At 43.7% G+C, this 15,067-nt stretch overlaps 1 protein-coding gene across 4 annotated transcripts; it reads right to left on the reverse strand.

The window, feature by feature from the left end:
- Nucleotides 1-142: 142 nt before the first annotated feature.
- Nucleotides 143-14,976, reverse strand: CGRRF1 (cell growth regulator with ring finger domain 1). 4 transcript variants are annotated; one of them, XM_065063163.1, is made up of 7 exons: nt 13,658-13,771; nt 12,321-12,393; nt 8,165-8,304; nt 6,738-6,915; nt 6,397-6,544; nt 2,579-2,686; nt 143-1,469 (listed from the first exon to the last, which is right to left on the reverse strand). In XM_065063163.1, exons 3-7 carry the CDS (start codon nt 8,226-8,228, stop codon nt 1,119-1,121), a joined length of 849 nt encoding a protein of 282 aa, XP_064919235.1. In that variant the 5' UTR covers nt 8,229-8,304; nt 12,321-12,393; nt 13,658-13,771; the 3' UTR covers nt 143-1,118. The 4 variants fall into 4 exon arrangements, with proteins under 4 accessions (XP_064919235.1, XP_005511788.4, XP_064919233.1 ...); XM_005511731.4 differs by lacking the exons at nt 12,321-12,393; nt 13,658-13,771 and adding an exon at nt 14,626-14,976; XM_065063161.1 differs by lacking the exon at nt 12,321-12,393 and having other exon boundaries at nt 13,658-13,872.
- Nucleotides 14,977-15,067: the final 91 nt, after the last annotated feature.

The following is a 15,067-nucleotide window of genomic DNA, read 5'->3' on the forward strand; positions in this document are numbered from 1 at the left end:
AGAGGGAGGACAGAAAGCAGCTACTCCCCGTTTTCTACATGTCCTAATGAGCATTTGTATTTTTGTCTTACACAAGCAGATGTGAAAACCAGCCCGTTATCTTTAGGAGAATTAGGCTCTCTCTTAAGAAGCAAAACGACGCTTTCTCTTTTCAACAGCCATTTTTAATGCTTTTGACAACACACCATTGCAGGGGAAAACGAATTATTTTATGCTATTCTTTAGCTTCTCTCTTTGAGTAAGTAAATTCCCTGGGACTACTGATAAAAGGTAGACGGTCAACTTTGCATCCAAGCTGACCATGCAAGTAAAAAGAGTTGGAAATTCCCCAAAGCAGGCTATTCATGGAAGAATAGCACCACAAAACTGCCCAAGTATCTGCTCTATGGAGTAATTAACGAACATTTGCTTGGATAACAAGTTCTTCCAGCCATTGCTAACAAGCCTGAAAGTCTGTGTGTCGAGATGCCACAGCAGAGGCTCAGGCTTGAAAGTGTCAGCAACGTTTAGTTCAAGCCAACAATAATCAACAAAAATCTTTGCGCTCATTCAACGGGCTCTGGCTGAGGCCCCTGACACACACACAAATCCCTCAAAAGAGCCAGAAACTGTCCCAAATGCCTTCAACTCCCAGCTCCTGCCACAGTCCAGCCTTCACCTACAAAGGAAATATACACGGGTTTAACAATGAAGAATATTTACTTTCCTTCATGTGATACATTCTGTAAAGTGCCATGTTTCTAAATTACACCAAGTTATATATTGCTCTAGTACTTTAAATACAATAAATATAGAATGAGCTGTGTGCAAAGTCACTTGCAAGTTTTATTCTTTTTTTAGCAGATATACTAAATTTAGTAATCAAAATAGCCTCCAATAGTACTCTGTGAAAAACTACTAAGAAGTTATAAATAAAATCACATCCTTCAAAGATATCCTACGCACTTCTTGTGTCCACATTGCAGGGATAAATTTAGTGTTCCTGCGAGCATATGGAGCGAAGACAAATAAGGAAGCTGAAAATTACCTAACAATAAAAAGCAAACCCATACAAGTTAATGCTTGTTTTCTACATTTAATCTTGGCGCATACAACCCAGTCCTGCTTTTCCCCCCTCATTAAAAAACTCTTCCAGGAGGAACATCTTGCAAGATATGGGTTGATTCATCTTCATCTTGCTCCTTTTTACTGCAAAGCGGAAAAGATTCTTGAACAAACTGCCTACACATCGGGCACTGCTGAAAATACTTAACACAGCCGTCACACAAGCACGTGTGTCTGCAGGGCAGGAGCACCCAGTTCACTGCACCGTTCTGGCAAACAACACAGTCTTTACTGGTTTCTTCATGCAATTCTGGTTCATCTTCAGCCAGTCCGGCCTTTTCTAGCAAGCTTCTATCAGTGCTTCTCTCGCCAGGGGGTGTATCGCTTGGAGAAGGTGCAGTATTATTTGCAGACATGAAGAGCTGCTAAAATACACATATACGCAAACATTTAGAAGTCAAGAAGCTCTAACCCGGTACCTCAACACATGCACGCAACGTGAGTTCCACTGGGTCAGGTTCGCTCGTTTGCACTGGGTCAAATTGTGCCAGCCTGACTCTTTGCAAGAGGCCCCACAGTTGCCTACCCTTCGGTTACATGTATTTTAGAAGCATAAAATTACATAGAACACTGGGAAAATATCGAGGGTAAGTCATCAAAACAACATACACGCGTGAACAGAACTGCCCAGGCTTTGAACAGCTCAGATTTCTGTTCCTGATGTATCATTCTCTGCCTGGACGGTTGGTTCCAGCCATTCCTACCACCATTCCTACCACATTCCTACCACCATTCCTACCACATTCCTACCACCCACCAAGTCCCCAGATCTACTTCACTCACACCATTCTGCTCTTGCTCATCTTACAATCCCCTTCGTCTTTTTGTCTTATTTTATGGGCGTGATCTCCTAAAAAAAACCCCACTAAACTACCATGCAGCCCAAGACAGCCATAAAGAGCAGCTGCACAGTCATTTCTGTTCAGTTTAAGCAGTGTTTTCACAATGGTGACCATATATGAAAAGAAAGCTTAAGGGGATCAGCAGGGAAGTTTACCTGGATCAACTATGTCAGCAAAAAATGGCCAGGACAAACATTTATTTGGACAAATCTATTTCTGAATGAATGCTAATAGAGTCAATCAAATTAATTTGGCCCAACTTCTAGCTTATTGAAGGGCAGTACAGGATAAAGCGCTGGTTCGAGGGACTAGTAAGGAGGTAACAACGGTTCTGTAAAAAAGAAGCATTCGACAGCTAGTTAATGTCTTATTACCACTTTAATAAATGGTCAGGACTTAGGCCTCTACACTAGAATCAAGTAATTTCTCCAGGAACTCTTCAGGATTTTCATATAAATTATTTCTGTACAGTAACTTTGGCTGGAACTACTGAACTAATAAAATAATTTTTGCTATTATCCAGTTCTTTGCATGACAATAAAAGTCTTAAACTAATTCAGGCTCCTGGAAGCCTACATAAACTAAACTTAACACTCTTGCCCAAACGAAACAAGACTCAGTATGTGGCTTACCTTCAGGTCGTGGTATTGACCTTGAGCTAGAAGTAGATACTGATACAATATTCTGCAGGAAAGTCTGTAGCTCTCATCAGGAATGTGAATTACAGCCACCATTGAAATCTACAAAACAAAACAACCTATGTTTAGTAACTTTTTGTTTTATCATTCCTCTATAACAGTTTGCTTGGAATTGCATGCTTTGTTACAACCTCTGACCTTCTTATTTCTTTAGACAATCAAGACTTCAACAACATTGACCTCAAGCACAGATCAAAAAAATACACTAGGAGAGGTAAAAACAGGACATGGCACAAGACAACACTTGGTGCTGCAGGTTTCTGCCCTGGCTCTCCACGCTGCTCTCACCCCAACCCAAAAAGGCACCTGTGCTGGTTGGACTGAAAGCAAGTTCATTATTTTCACATGCAGTTAGAAACCTTTATTTTTCGCAGCTAGCACAGTTGTTGTTTGGATTTAGCTTGAGAACAAGAAGATAACACCCTGGGGGACAGAATTAATGTTTTTCTTCAAGCATCTTTGTTCCAACTCAAAACCACTGCAAAGTGAATGGAACAGTCACTGTTATCTTTGCTGCTGTGTGGGAGCCAAGGTCTTTGTGTGCTATCTGCAGGTGCGAGGCCGCGGAGGGGACGGACCTCGACTGACACCAGGCTGATAAATGAGAACATTCCACGTTATGGGCATCACGCTCCCTATTTAAGGAGAGTTGGGTTTTCTGGCTAGGGAGATGGAGACCTGCTCTGGTTCTGCTCCATTTCAGTGGAGTTCTGTGCACTAAAATCCCACACAACACCTGCAGCCACAGCCTGAGCTGCCCTCAACACATGGAATGATGCTCAAGCTGAAATCTGAGTGCACAATTACAGGGGAACACATAAAAGGCAAAGTCTTTGCTTTCTCTCACTTCCCTCCCAAACACACAGACAGCAGGTTGTAGACTCCAAAAATCATGGAGAAGTGTCACTGATCTGCTTGTAAACCGAGTAGGCAAAAGACAGATTTCACTGGAAAGGATTATGGAAGGACCCTGTGGGCTGACTGTAGAGTCACTCTTCTGAAAATAAAAGCACTCTAAGCTTGCACGCTGTGCCTGATAGCCCTCACCCTGCCCAAATGATAGAATAGCCTCTAAAGAGCAGGGAAAAATGAAAGTGAAATTCAATATTATTGTGCTTCCCAGAAGCTGTCAAAAGAGATATGAAAGATAGAAGAGAGCTGGTTTGTTTAAAAAAAAATAAAATTAAAAGGCAAATCAGACCTGCACTTCAAAATCCACAATCTAGCTAATTACATGCAGAGTTTAAATACATATGCACCTATACAATTGTATTTATACTAACTGAATTTACTGTTCCTTGGCATTAAGGTCTTTTTTCTCTATATTGCAATGCGTAAAAAGACAAACCAAACCAAAACAGAAACCACACAAACCTCACACTACTATTAGTTTTGGTTTGGAAGCTGAAAGCCATTAAATCTCTATTAAAATGACAGATTTTGTGTTTTGATAATAAGAGCTTAAAAGTTAACAGTTCTCAGTGTACTTGTATTATGTCATCCCACCGTAAGTGCTTTCTCAATGACAACGGCATGTTCTCAATTCATAGTTTGTTCAGAGATGCAGGCAGCTTTTTAACTGGGAGTGGGACCAGTTCCCAACACAAGCATCTCAATCTTCAAGCTATTGCCTCCTCTGTGACACTGCTCTGTAGTACAGAAATATATGCAAAAATATATTCTGCTATGATATAATAGAAACGTGATGCTGTTTGATTATAGAATCCCTTCTCCTTGAGCACCAGATATTTCCTCTTATTGTAAATACTTGCACATCATAATCAAGTTACTCTCAATCTTCTCTTTTATACACAGGCCTAAGATTGGAGTCTTCTTCCACTTTATCCCTGCCAGTCTTCAAATCATTTCTGTAACTCTTATGTGTGGTCATGCTAGTCTTCTGGAGCTAAATCATGACACAAAACCAAACAGGTATCATCTGGCTGCAAACATACTTAGGATGAAAACAGACCCCCTCAAAAAGAGGTACTGGAACACCTTCCGTAGTGATGGATGCACAGACACACCAAATAAATCAAGACGGAGCTCAATGCACCGCTGTAAGAATCCATACTGTCCCTTGCAGTAATATCATAGTGGCTGGGGTGGCAAAGATCCCTTTCCACACTATATTTGTATTTTACAAGTTTGTTTCAACAATAACAGATGCAATTCTGACATTTGTCTGGCAAGGAGTTCACGTGGAGTTACTCTTTTGGCCAGATTACCAACAGATTCTAGTTGCGTTGCTTTTCTCCCAAACCAGGGGAAAAATACCTCCCCCGCTATACTTCTTCTATGTTTAATAACAAAGGAGAGGTGTTACGAATTCACATCCACGTTAATGTCAAGCACATTCAAATTTGACATTTATAGGCTCTTTATATTAAACTAATCTGAGCTCTAAACATACCGACATGTACTAATCTGGGAAATAGCTGGGGGGTGGAAATCTCCAGTGGGGACAGGAGGGAGAAACACAGTCCTAAGGTGAAATGACAAGAAGCTGAGGACAGGCGTCACTTGGGAAGGGAACAGATTTCTTAGGCACAATTCCCAAATGAACATACGGAAAAGCGTTCAGTGGATTTAGGCAATTTGCTTCTGAGCTCATTTGTATTATCGTTCAGGCAGTTAGTGCTAACAGATTATCAATGAAATTAAAAGATGGGAGATAAAAGTGTGTCCCAAATTGTTCCAAAAAGAATGAGTCAGAGTATATCCGGGATATACTGAGAGGCTGAAGGAGCTGGGGTTGTTTAGTCTGGAGAAGAGGAGGCTTAGAGCTGAGCTCATCACTCTCTAGAACTACCTGAAGGGCAGTTCTAGCCAGGTGGGGATTGGTCTCTTCTCCCAGGCAGTCAGCAATAGGACAAGGGGGCATGGGCTTAAACTCTGCCAGGGGAAATTTAGGCTGGATATTAGAAAGCAATTCTTTACAGAGAGAGTGGTCAGGCATTGGAATGGCTGCCCAGGGAGGTGCTGGACTCGCCGTCCCTAGAGGTTTTTAAACTGAGATTGGCCATGGCACTTAGTGCCATGATCTAGTAAACGGACTGGAGTTGGACCAAGGGTTGGACTGGATGATCTCTGAGGTCTTTTCCAACCCAGTTGATTCTGTGATTCTGTGATATTGAACTGCATGTGAGAAGGCTGAAGCTGTTTTATGTGTAAGAGATGAGGAGGAGACCTTCTTGTGGAGCTGAACATCTCATCTCAGTCTCCTGCAGGACCTTCGCACCTTCCTGTGAATGGCCTGGGGCTGGCTACTGTGAGACATAACGTACCGCATTACACGGCCTCAGGCTGGCGCAGGAAGGTAATTTCTATGTTCCTAACAGTCGAGTCAGCAATCAGCTCAAATATCTCTGCCAGACACTAACAAAAAAATCCCCCTGCTTTGCCAACAGCAATCCAAAAGATTGTATCAGCCCAAGAGCTCCACCACAGGTTTATGTGACTAGAAAAATCAGAGTAATAGCTTACTAACCTGTGAAAACCCGAGTTTGTCTGGCCACAGGGCTTACCACAAAGATCTCTGCAGATACAAGCTCTGTGAAAACCGTCAGCATCTTTTGAATGGCACACATAGTTTTATATAACAATTATTCTTGCTCTCCTGGAGTCATCAGTGATAAATTTAGGGACCAATTCGGGGAACAGGGAAAGGAAGCTGTTTTATTCAAGCCTGTCTCCTGAAACATTCAGATCTTAAATACAGTGTCCCTAAAATATATTCTTATATTACTTACAATATCATATATTTCTCTGTCTTCTTCATCAGCTAACGTTAACAATGCTACCAAGGGATAGCGAGATCTAGGCACTGGTCCAAAGTCGACAACTTGAGCATCTTCTGGTAACTGACAATATTTTTCTTCCTTGTCATTTTTTTTGATGCTTTATATGTGTCAAGGAAAACAATCAGTGTCGCTGCAATTGTAGACAAATGTGACGTTCGCATTAAGAATGTTTTTCATCATATTTGTTCATAAATACATTGTGCCAAGAACTGCCGAGTGTTCACAAGTCTCAACATTCCCCGTGCCAACAAATCAGCATATTTTGTCACAACAACTGAAAAAAAGGATACAAGTACTGCTGTCGATAGAGGTATTCGCTGTACAGAGCATCCTCTAATGCCTGAGGAGTCTTTATTCTGAAGCAGTAGACGTGTTTCTGCAACGCTTCGTGGAGTTTTTGAACACTGCAGCCCCAGTAGCATGTAAGAATACAGTCTTCCAGACAATCAGGTGTCAGTGTTACACCCTCTTGTAGAAAGAAGATAAGGATTTCATTAACTCGCTGGAGTAATGAACTCTGGAACTGCTAAGTTTAGGTACTTAAAGGGCAACACGCAGGAAACAATCTCAGTGTTGCAGGTTTTTGTCATTATAATCTAATTTTCTAAGAGTTTAGACTAGGTTTAGCGCTTATGAAAGTCCATGGACATTAGGAAGTATGTGCAAGGAGGTAAAATAGCTAAATAAGCTAACAAGAGTAGCATGTGCATCATATGAAAGGTAAATTTTAACTTCTGGTAACATTTTACACACTCGGTGGCAGAGTCAAGAGCACAACCCCTTGCCCAAAGTCCATTCCCTCTTTAGATAATGGTATCCAACGTATCACTGGCCTGCAACACCCCCTCTGGTCTCAAAGAATAAGGCCCTCTTGGTCATGCAGAGGGAGGACACAGAGCATTTATGCGCTCTACTGCTTTTGTAAAGACACCCAAGTAAATACTTTTGTTAAAAGTACTCAAGCCATTAACTTTTAAACCCTTACTGCACAAACAGGAGCAGAACTCTTGAAAAGTCCCCCCAAATTCAAGTGCTCAAACCTTCGGAAAAAAATCCACGTCACCTCAACACTAAGTTGTTATATGTTTGGCTTGTTTTTCTCTCCTGCTGAGAATAAAACAGCTGCAGCCCTTTTTTTCATTCACAGGAAGGCTCCACATCTGCGTGCGTGGAAGATGCTCAGCTTTGCTTACTACTCCCCAATGATGCAGAAGGGCATGAATTTCCCTTCCTACGTGGGTGATTTCAAGGCTATTATGAACTACTTGAACTCTGATGTGCACAGATATTTAAATGCAGTTTGCAGTGAAGCTCAAATAGAAAGATATGGATTTTTGTTTTTAAGTAGTGCACTTCCAAACATTGCTGGAGATCTGGACTCAGATTTACGTGAGTGGCATATATTCTATAATTAATTCCATAGAATTCTACAATTCAAACGCCCACAGCAATCTGCAAATGTTTTTGTTACTATAAAATCTGTTATAGCAGGAGGTGCTTCTTTAATAAGAGTTAATCTGCACTTAAATATCCAAATATTTCACTTTGAAAAGCACCACATTTATGAGCTGTGTAAAAATTATTATTTCTGTTGTAATGATGGGCAGAAGCATGTTGCTGAGGAATTTTGATAATAGGGTGAGAGCAAGAAAACAGAAAAGTGCTATGTTCAGGAAACCAAACTGACAAAAATCAAGCACATCTGAAATCCACTGACGTGTTACTGAAGCTGTGGCAGGACGAGTGATTTCTAACCCAAAAGGATTCTTCACTTGTCTCATCCGCTTTTTCAATACTCTCGTGCTGGATTCTGTTTCTTCTGAGTTTCTCAGAATAACAGGAACGACCAACCCGAAGCTATAAAGAGACATAAAACGAGACATAAAACAAGAAGAACAAGTGGGTTAAGAGTTAGTGTTGACACATTTGAATTTTTTGTTCTGCTCTAAAGATAACAGCAAGCAGCACAACAAACAGCTTGGCATTGCAGAATACTGCTAGGATGCATACGTAGAATACTGCTAGGATGCATACGTAGCCCGCCAATCTGACTCCAGCTTTCCATGGCAGAACGTAGGAGTCTTCACAGGGACACAGAAGAAACTCATTTCCAGAAAGAGAATTAAATGGTCAATGCCCTCTAGTGGTAAATGGTTCACCAGAGATTTCTCCTAATTGACATTCTGCACATCCAGTCACAGGGCCAACAAAACAAAACCAACCCAAAAAACCAAGCAAACCCACCAAAACAAAACCAAAAACCACCAAACAAAACAACCTCGCTGCTTGCAAAGATGGAACAGCCTTAATGGGCTGGGTGCTCAAAAGGAAGGCCCTATGCATAAATCATTCAGCCCTAAGAGATTCCCAGCTGTAACTACAGCCAGCAAGATGTTTTTATGGGAGACCAAGGTCCCTATTTTCCACATGAACCTCAGTTACAATAATATGCTGATATTAAATCAGGGGCCATAAAGCTTCTGCTTTGAGCTCGACACCAAGTGCAAAATAAGACTCTAAATCAAGGCTGAGTCTCTAAGAGCCTTGCAAAGCTGAAATTAGCACGCTAGCCCAAGTGAGATTCTGACTCTAGAAGTGTAACAAATCATAGGTTTAAAAGTTTAAACACCCTATCGATCAAAATTAAAATCAAAGAACGTGAGAAAGAATATTTCAGGATGATTTCTGACACCAATTAAAAACCCCAAGATTTTCATGTTGCCTGAGGCTTTTAAAAGAACCGCTACAGAAGATCAGGATCTACAAAACAAGCTCCACAACGGACTTCCTTTTACACTTGGCTAGAAATAATTCACTTTTGAAGGTGATAGCAATAACTTTCAATAACCAAAAGCTGATTAGAGAAACTGCCCCAGATATGCAATCAGAAGACTACTTTGGAGACTGAAGAGATTTTCTTAACTGCATTAACCCACCCCATCTCATTAGTAAAGCAACAGGCAGAGGCTGTGGGAGTCTTTTGTCAATGCATTTTAGAAAACAGTTATTAATTAGCTCAGGCTGTACTTTCCTGAATTTGTGCTTTTGTCGCTGCCACCTGTACTGCTGAAGCAACGGCCTGTTTAATGGCTTTGAACTTGGGTTTATGCAGCCATCAGCATATTGGGTGCTGGAAAACCTGGAATGGCACAAAGCGTCGGCTCTTCCCTGCATCAATTTTTTCCATTTACTACACTGAAATAGCGGCGGTTACGGTAAGATAGGTCTCACATCAATAACCCGAGCTGAAAAGGGCATGACCAACTTCAACATAATCAGTTTGAAAATTGCTGAAGTAATTTCGTGTACAACACAGCTCTGAGCCAAACAGGCAATTGTGTGGCTTAACTGCTACTTTTCCCTGGTTTTAAAATCTTTCCTAACTCCTACGTGTCAAACGAAGAAGAAAAGCGGAGCTTTTACTGACATTGGGCTCCCTCCTGTTGATTGACGGTGCAGGGGTGCCCTTTGTGAGACTAACGGGGAAACAACATCAGTCAAAAGTGATTTTCAATTTGAGGAAACTATCTCAGGAAAAAAATTCTCAAAACCATTCTCAATAGGAACAACCTGTTCCTGGGAGTCTAACAAATATTTGCCTTTACTGTTTAACATCTTGCCTTGCCTGAGTGTCACAGATACACCAAAGAGGAAAGAGACTGATCTATACTCATTACTCCATCTTTGCTAGATTTTGATGGAAACGTTTGCATTTCTTCAATGATATAATATAGGGTGCTCAGCCATACTTATTTTGCACACATGGAGGGTCGAATCTCTCTCCCATGGAAGTAAAACCAGTCATGCTGACTTCACTGAGGCTGGAATGAACTGTACCAGTTAAACATCTTACAAAGAAACCAGGTGCAGCAGCTCTTTCACTTACTCGGTATCCAAAACTGAGTGAAGCTAATCTCTCCAAACACACAGAAAGATGCCTCCTGTTTTATACCATCTGGCTGATTCTGAAGTTAAAACCCCGTTCTTTGGAAATTGTGTTCACTGGCCAACAGCAACAGGATAATCACCATGAAAAGCAGCCACAGAAAAAGGCCTCCAATACAGCTTTAGCAGCAGCTGAAGGCAGAAAGGCCTTTCTGTTCAACAGTAAGGTACAGCACCTCTGTAAATTTTAATGTAGTATTCATTATATGAATGATCAATAGAGATACAGATGTATTTCACCATCTAACATTCTATCAGATCATTAGCTGGTATAGGGGAAAATTAATTGATTCAGAACAACGCTAGTTTAGAAAAGGCAGGAGTTTCCACTGGTCTTGTTCATGAGTTAAATTTCTTCAAAGAGCCACCTGGACCTCAAACCGGTACCCAGCCTGCAGCTCCTTCTAATATGAGTGTTAAGCTGAAAAGACGATGCAGAGGACCATACTGAGCTAATCTTAATTCCCCTTCAACCCCATCCCCAGAGCATCTAACGGGCTGGCTCTACAAAGTTGCCTGTGCAGGAACCTGCTGCAACTCTGAGCGGAGCCACAGGGATCCAGGTCTGGCCATAAAAACAGACGCTCGTCAAATCAGTGCGTGATTTTGCAAAGGCAAACATTAAGATTCCTAAGCAGTTGGTGTTTTTCAGGCTGACTGACACCACCACGAACACATCCATAAAACAAGCTGACAATCGACGCCAAAAATGATGGAGGAAACAAAATGTCATTACAGCAATATATCAAGTATTATGTACTTACGCGACACCATATGCATTTATAGTACTCTGTGTAGCAAATAAAGGATCAAGTTGTTTTCATGAGCAAGTTCAAGAGCACTTAGACTGCAACTGCAGCTGCAGCCACGCTGAAATTGCTTGGAGGCTCTTGGTCAGACGGCTACAGCAAATATCTCTGAGCAGCTGCCACCTACTTGCATGTGCTGAGCCCCTGGCTACTGCATTGACTTGACTAACAGTTCCTTAACAAACTGGTGTGAAGACAGTTTGTATCTATTTACATAAACTGCAATAATATCTAGTGCAGATGCACTTAGAATCTCTGTTCCTGAAATAAAAATCCATCTGGATGGTCCTCCGCACACCCTGTAGCCCAAAAAGCATCAATGGACATGAGTGCAGATGTAAGGATCTTCTGGCACAGCTATTTCAGACACTTTGCAGCAGAGGATTGCAAAGTGTTGATTATAAGTAGGTAAATCAAGATTAAACTGATAAAGGATCCCTGGTTTGGGATATACATGCAGAAGATTTATTTGAATCATGATTCAGTATACTTTTTGTAAAGATAGTATCTTTAAAGAACTGATAAAGCAAAAAGGAAAAGTGGAGAGAAGCGGATGACAATATAACACCACCAGTGTTCCTTGGGACAGAGAGAATGATGAAAAGGATTTCTACCACCTTTCTCTCCAAGTAAATGATGAGGTGAAGCTTCATCCAGCAGTCAGGTAACAGACAAAAAGCAGTCTTGCCTTCACTACCACCTACCCAGCACTAGGGGAGGCAATGCAAAACGAGAAAAAGCTTTCCACAAAGCATATCTGGAAGATCAAAAGATACGTTCATTCACACCAAAAGCAATAGATGGCATATGTTGGAGCCAGTGGCAGCTAACAAAGTGATGTAAACAAGGGAAAGACTTCGCACTAAAGGAAAAGTCTGGCAGACTATTTATAAGCTGTCAAGAGAACAAACAGCTACAGCTAAAACATCTGTAATTCAAACAGAGACAAAAGAAGGAACACACTGAAGCGCAGAACTACAGATATTAATGTTAAGTCAATGGGAAGAAATACAATAACTCCATTTTATTCTCTCCAGAAGTGTGGTGTATCCACAATTCCTACATAAAATATTTTGATTGCTAATCAATGCTCTCCACTTGGCAAGTATCAGTATTTACATTTACGGACACTCCTGAGTTAACAGGAAAACAAACAGAACAGTGCGATGGACCGACATTCAGGGATCTGTTTCTGAAAAAGCCAACAGTAATATCTTTACTGAATCCTCTCAAACACGAGTAGGAGAGGGTCTGCCACTCATCACCTCTCTAGACACTTTAGCAAGTCAGCTCCTCAAGGGTTCCCCCCATTCCAGTCCCAGCGCCCTGTTCAGTTCACCTCAAATTCCCCCGTCTCTGAAGTTGAGCAGTGGAACAGCCTGGTGCCCCATCAGCAGTCCTAGGTAGTCTCAGGCCTCTGTAAGAATCCTGCCTTAAAGCCTGGCAGATTTAGCTGCTACTTGGCCTAACACCAGGCACTTTACTCCATATCTGCTCATTTGAACTACCTCAGATGGATCTGAGAGATCCATCTCCAACAGTGCCAAGCCCGCCCTGATCCCCAACCCCTCACTCAGAGTCAGGTCTTCTCCCAGCCACTCTGTTTTTTCCACAGCTTTCATCACAGAATCTCTGAATGGTTGGGGCTGAAGGGACCTCTGGAGATCCCCCAGTCCAACCCCCCTGCTCCCGCAGGGTCACAGAGCAGATCACACAGGTGGGTCCAGGGGGTCTGAATGTCTCAGAGAAGGAGACTCCACACCCGCTCTGGGCAGCCTGGGCCAGGCTCTGGCACCTCACAGCAAACAAGTTTCTCCTCATGTTTAGATGGACCCTCCTGTGTTTCATTCTGTGCCCGTTGCCCCTCACCCTGGCGTTGGGCACCACTGAACAGAGTCTGGTCCATCCTCTGACACCCACCCTGAGATATTGATCCCATTGATCAGATCCCTCTCAGCTTCTCTTCCTCAGCTGAACAGCCCCAGCTCTCTCAGTGTCTCCTCATCAGAAAGATGCCCCAGACCCCTCAGCATCTTTGTGTCCCTCCCATGGACTCTCTCCAGTAATTTCTTGTCCTTCTTAAACTGGGGAGCCCAGACCTGGACACACAACTCCAGATACTGCCTTACCATCCTCCCCTTCTCCTATAAGAGCAGCCCCTATGGTCAGTGCTTGCCCTCCTCACCTTCCTTTCTTCAACACAACCTCAATTCTCCAAGCACTGCCAAGCCCCACATCCCCATCCCCAGCACTGTCCCATCCCCGGCCCACGCCACACCCCCAGAGCTCGTATCTCAAGGGGTGCCAGCTCACATTACCCTTCTCCCACACCGTGCCCCCTCACTACACCGCCAGACCTCCGCAGCCGGAGCCCATCACTCCAAACCGGCCTCCACGAGCAACATCAGCCCCACAGGGCCGGAGCGGTTCCCAGACGCTGCCCCCGCCGCACTCACCAGCCCAGCACCAGGCCGCTGGTAACGAGGAAGCAGATGAACACCACAGTGATGCAGAAGAGCGGCAAGTCCTCGTAGAGCATGACGAGGAACACTTCGGCCATGGGGCCGGCCGGCCGGGGCCGGCCCTCACCGCCCCACAGCCGAGGAACCGCCAGCCCAGACCGTGCCGGCCGCCTCGGCCCGGAGGCCCGCGCATGCGCGGCAGCCGAGCGAAGCCGCTGCCCTCAGCTTGCCCGGAGATGGGCGGGGAAGGGGGCGGGGCCAGGGCCCGAGTGGCGGCGCGAGGCTTCCCCACCTGCCTGGGTTTGCACAAAGCATTTAAATAATAAAAAGAAACCCGCGTTTGTGCCCATTCTGCACAACCCGCCTTCAAACATCTCCGTGGCGCTTGGAAAACTGAGCTGGTGTAAGTAAGGGGCGCTGCAAACCTCCTCCCGCGATCTCTGCTCCTAAACACAAATAGGTTTTGCCTAACAAAATGAATAAACAAACTACCTATGGAATACTGAAACAGGTGCGTTTAAGAGCTCATGGAGATTAAGTGACACTTCAACAGCTGCTCAGCAATCCTGTGCTTCTGTGGTGTTTACTGAAGCTCTCGCCAAAAATCTGCAATTTTATGTTATAGAACTGGCACTTAAGTCGTTATTACAATCCACAAGAAGTCATGTCTGAGATGTGAAGTAGTTTCATTCTCTCTGAGCAAGCAAAGAGATTATTTTTGCCAATTCTCACCGTTATGGGATGGCCGAGCAGGCATTTTCTTTGTCATTACAGCAGCTTAAATCTCCAGCAGCACAGAAAAGGCCAGATATTTCCTTAGCAGCGGGGCAGACCTCCACCAACAGCCTATTATGGGCTGCCTCACACTTGCTGCTTGTATTTGTGAGCTCCAGATCCTGCTGTGCTTCCAGAATTATGCTCAACTTGTATAAACAATAAGTACCACGAGCAGCAGAGCTTACCGATTTCTGTCTTGTGCTCGAATTTTCTCATCTTTATTGAGACGGAAATTCCAGCTGAAGCTTTTTTAACAGTCATTTTTCTGAGTGTGCTCTCTGGTGTTTTAGCAAAGGATGTGACGTTACCAATAGGCCTTAACGGCCTTAACCGTGGTCACCCCGCCACGGGCTGATATCCCTGCCCGGCATCGGCACCATGATGATCCTCTGCGAATCGGGCTTTAAATATTGTCACCCTCAGGTGACATTAACCGCTAACAAATAGACTCCCTCGGTTCGGAGCCCGTTTCTCCGCGCCCCCCAGAACAGCCCCACGTCTGACGCACCCTACGTGAGGAAACCCCCGCCCGCCCCTTGCGCACGGCCCCGCCCCCTGCGCATGGCCCCGCCCCGTTGCCATGACTCCGCGGGGGGCGGGGCCGCGGCGCCATGGCAACGGGGCGGG

This window comes from Columba livia, chromosome 5 (assembly GCF_036013475.1).
Source record: "Columba livia isolate bColLiv1 breed racing homer chromosome 5, bColLiv1.pat.W.v2, whole genome shotgun sequence".
NCBI classification, from domain to species: domain Eukaryota; kingdom Metazoa; phylum Chordata; class Aves; order Columbiformes; family Columbidae; genus Columba; species Columba livia.

What these genes read in the sequence shown, in the direction of transcription:
- CGRRF1 (XM_065063161.1), bottom strand. Translation starts at nt 13,761, where the DNA reads ATGGCCGAAGTGTTCCTCGTCATGCTCTACGAGGACTTGCCGCTCTTC. An exon ending in AGCGGCCTGGTGCTGGGCTG is followed by an intron (nt 8,305 to 13,657) that starts GTGAGTGCGGCG and finishes GTCTCTTTATAG; the next exon opens with CTTCGGGTTGGTCGTTCCTG. An exon ending in CTCTATCGACAGCAGTACTT is followed by an intron (nt 6,545 to 6,737) that starts GTATCCTTTTTT and finishes ACACATATAAAG; the next exon opens with CATCAAAAAAAATGACAAGG.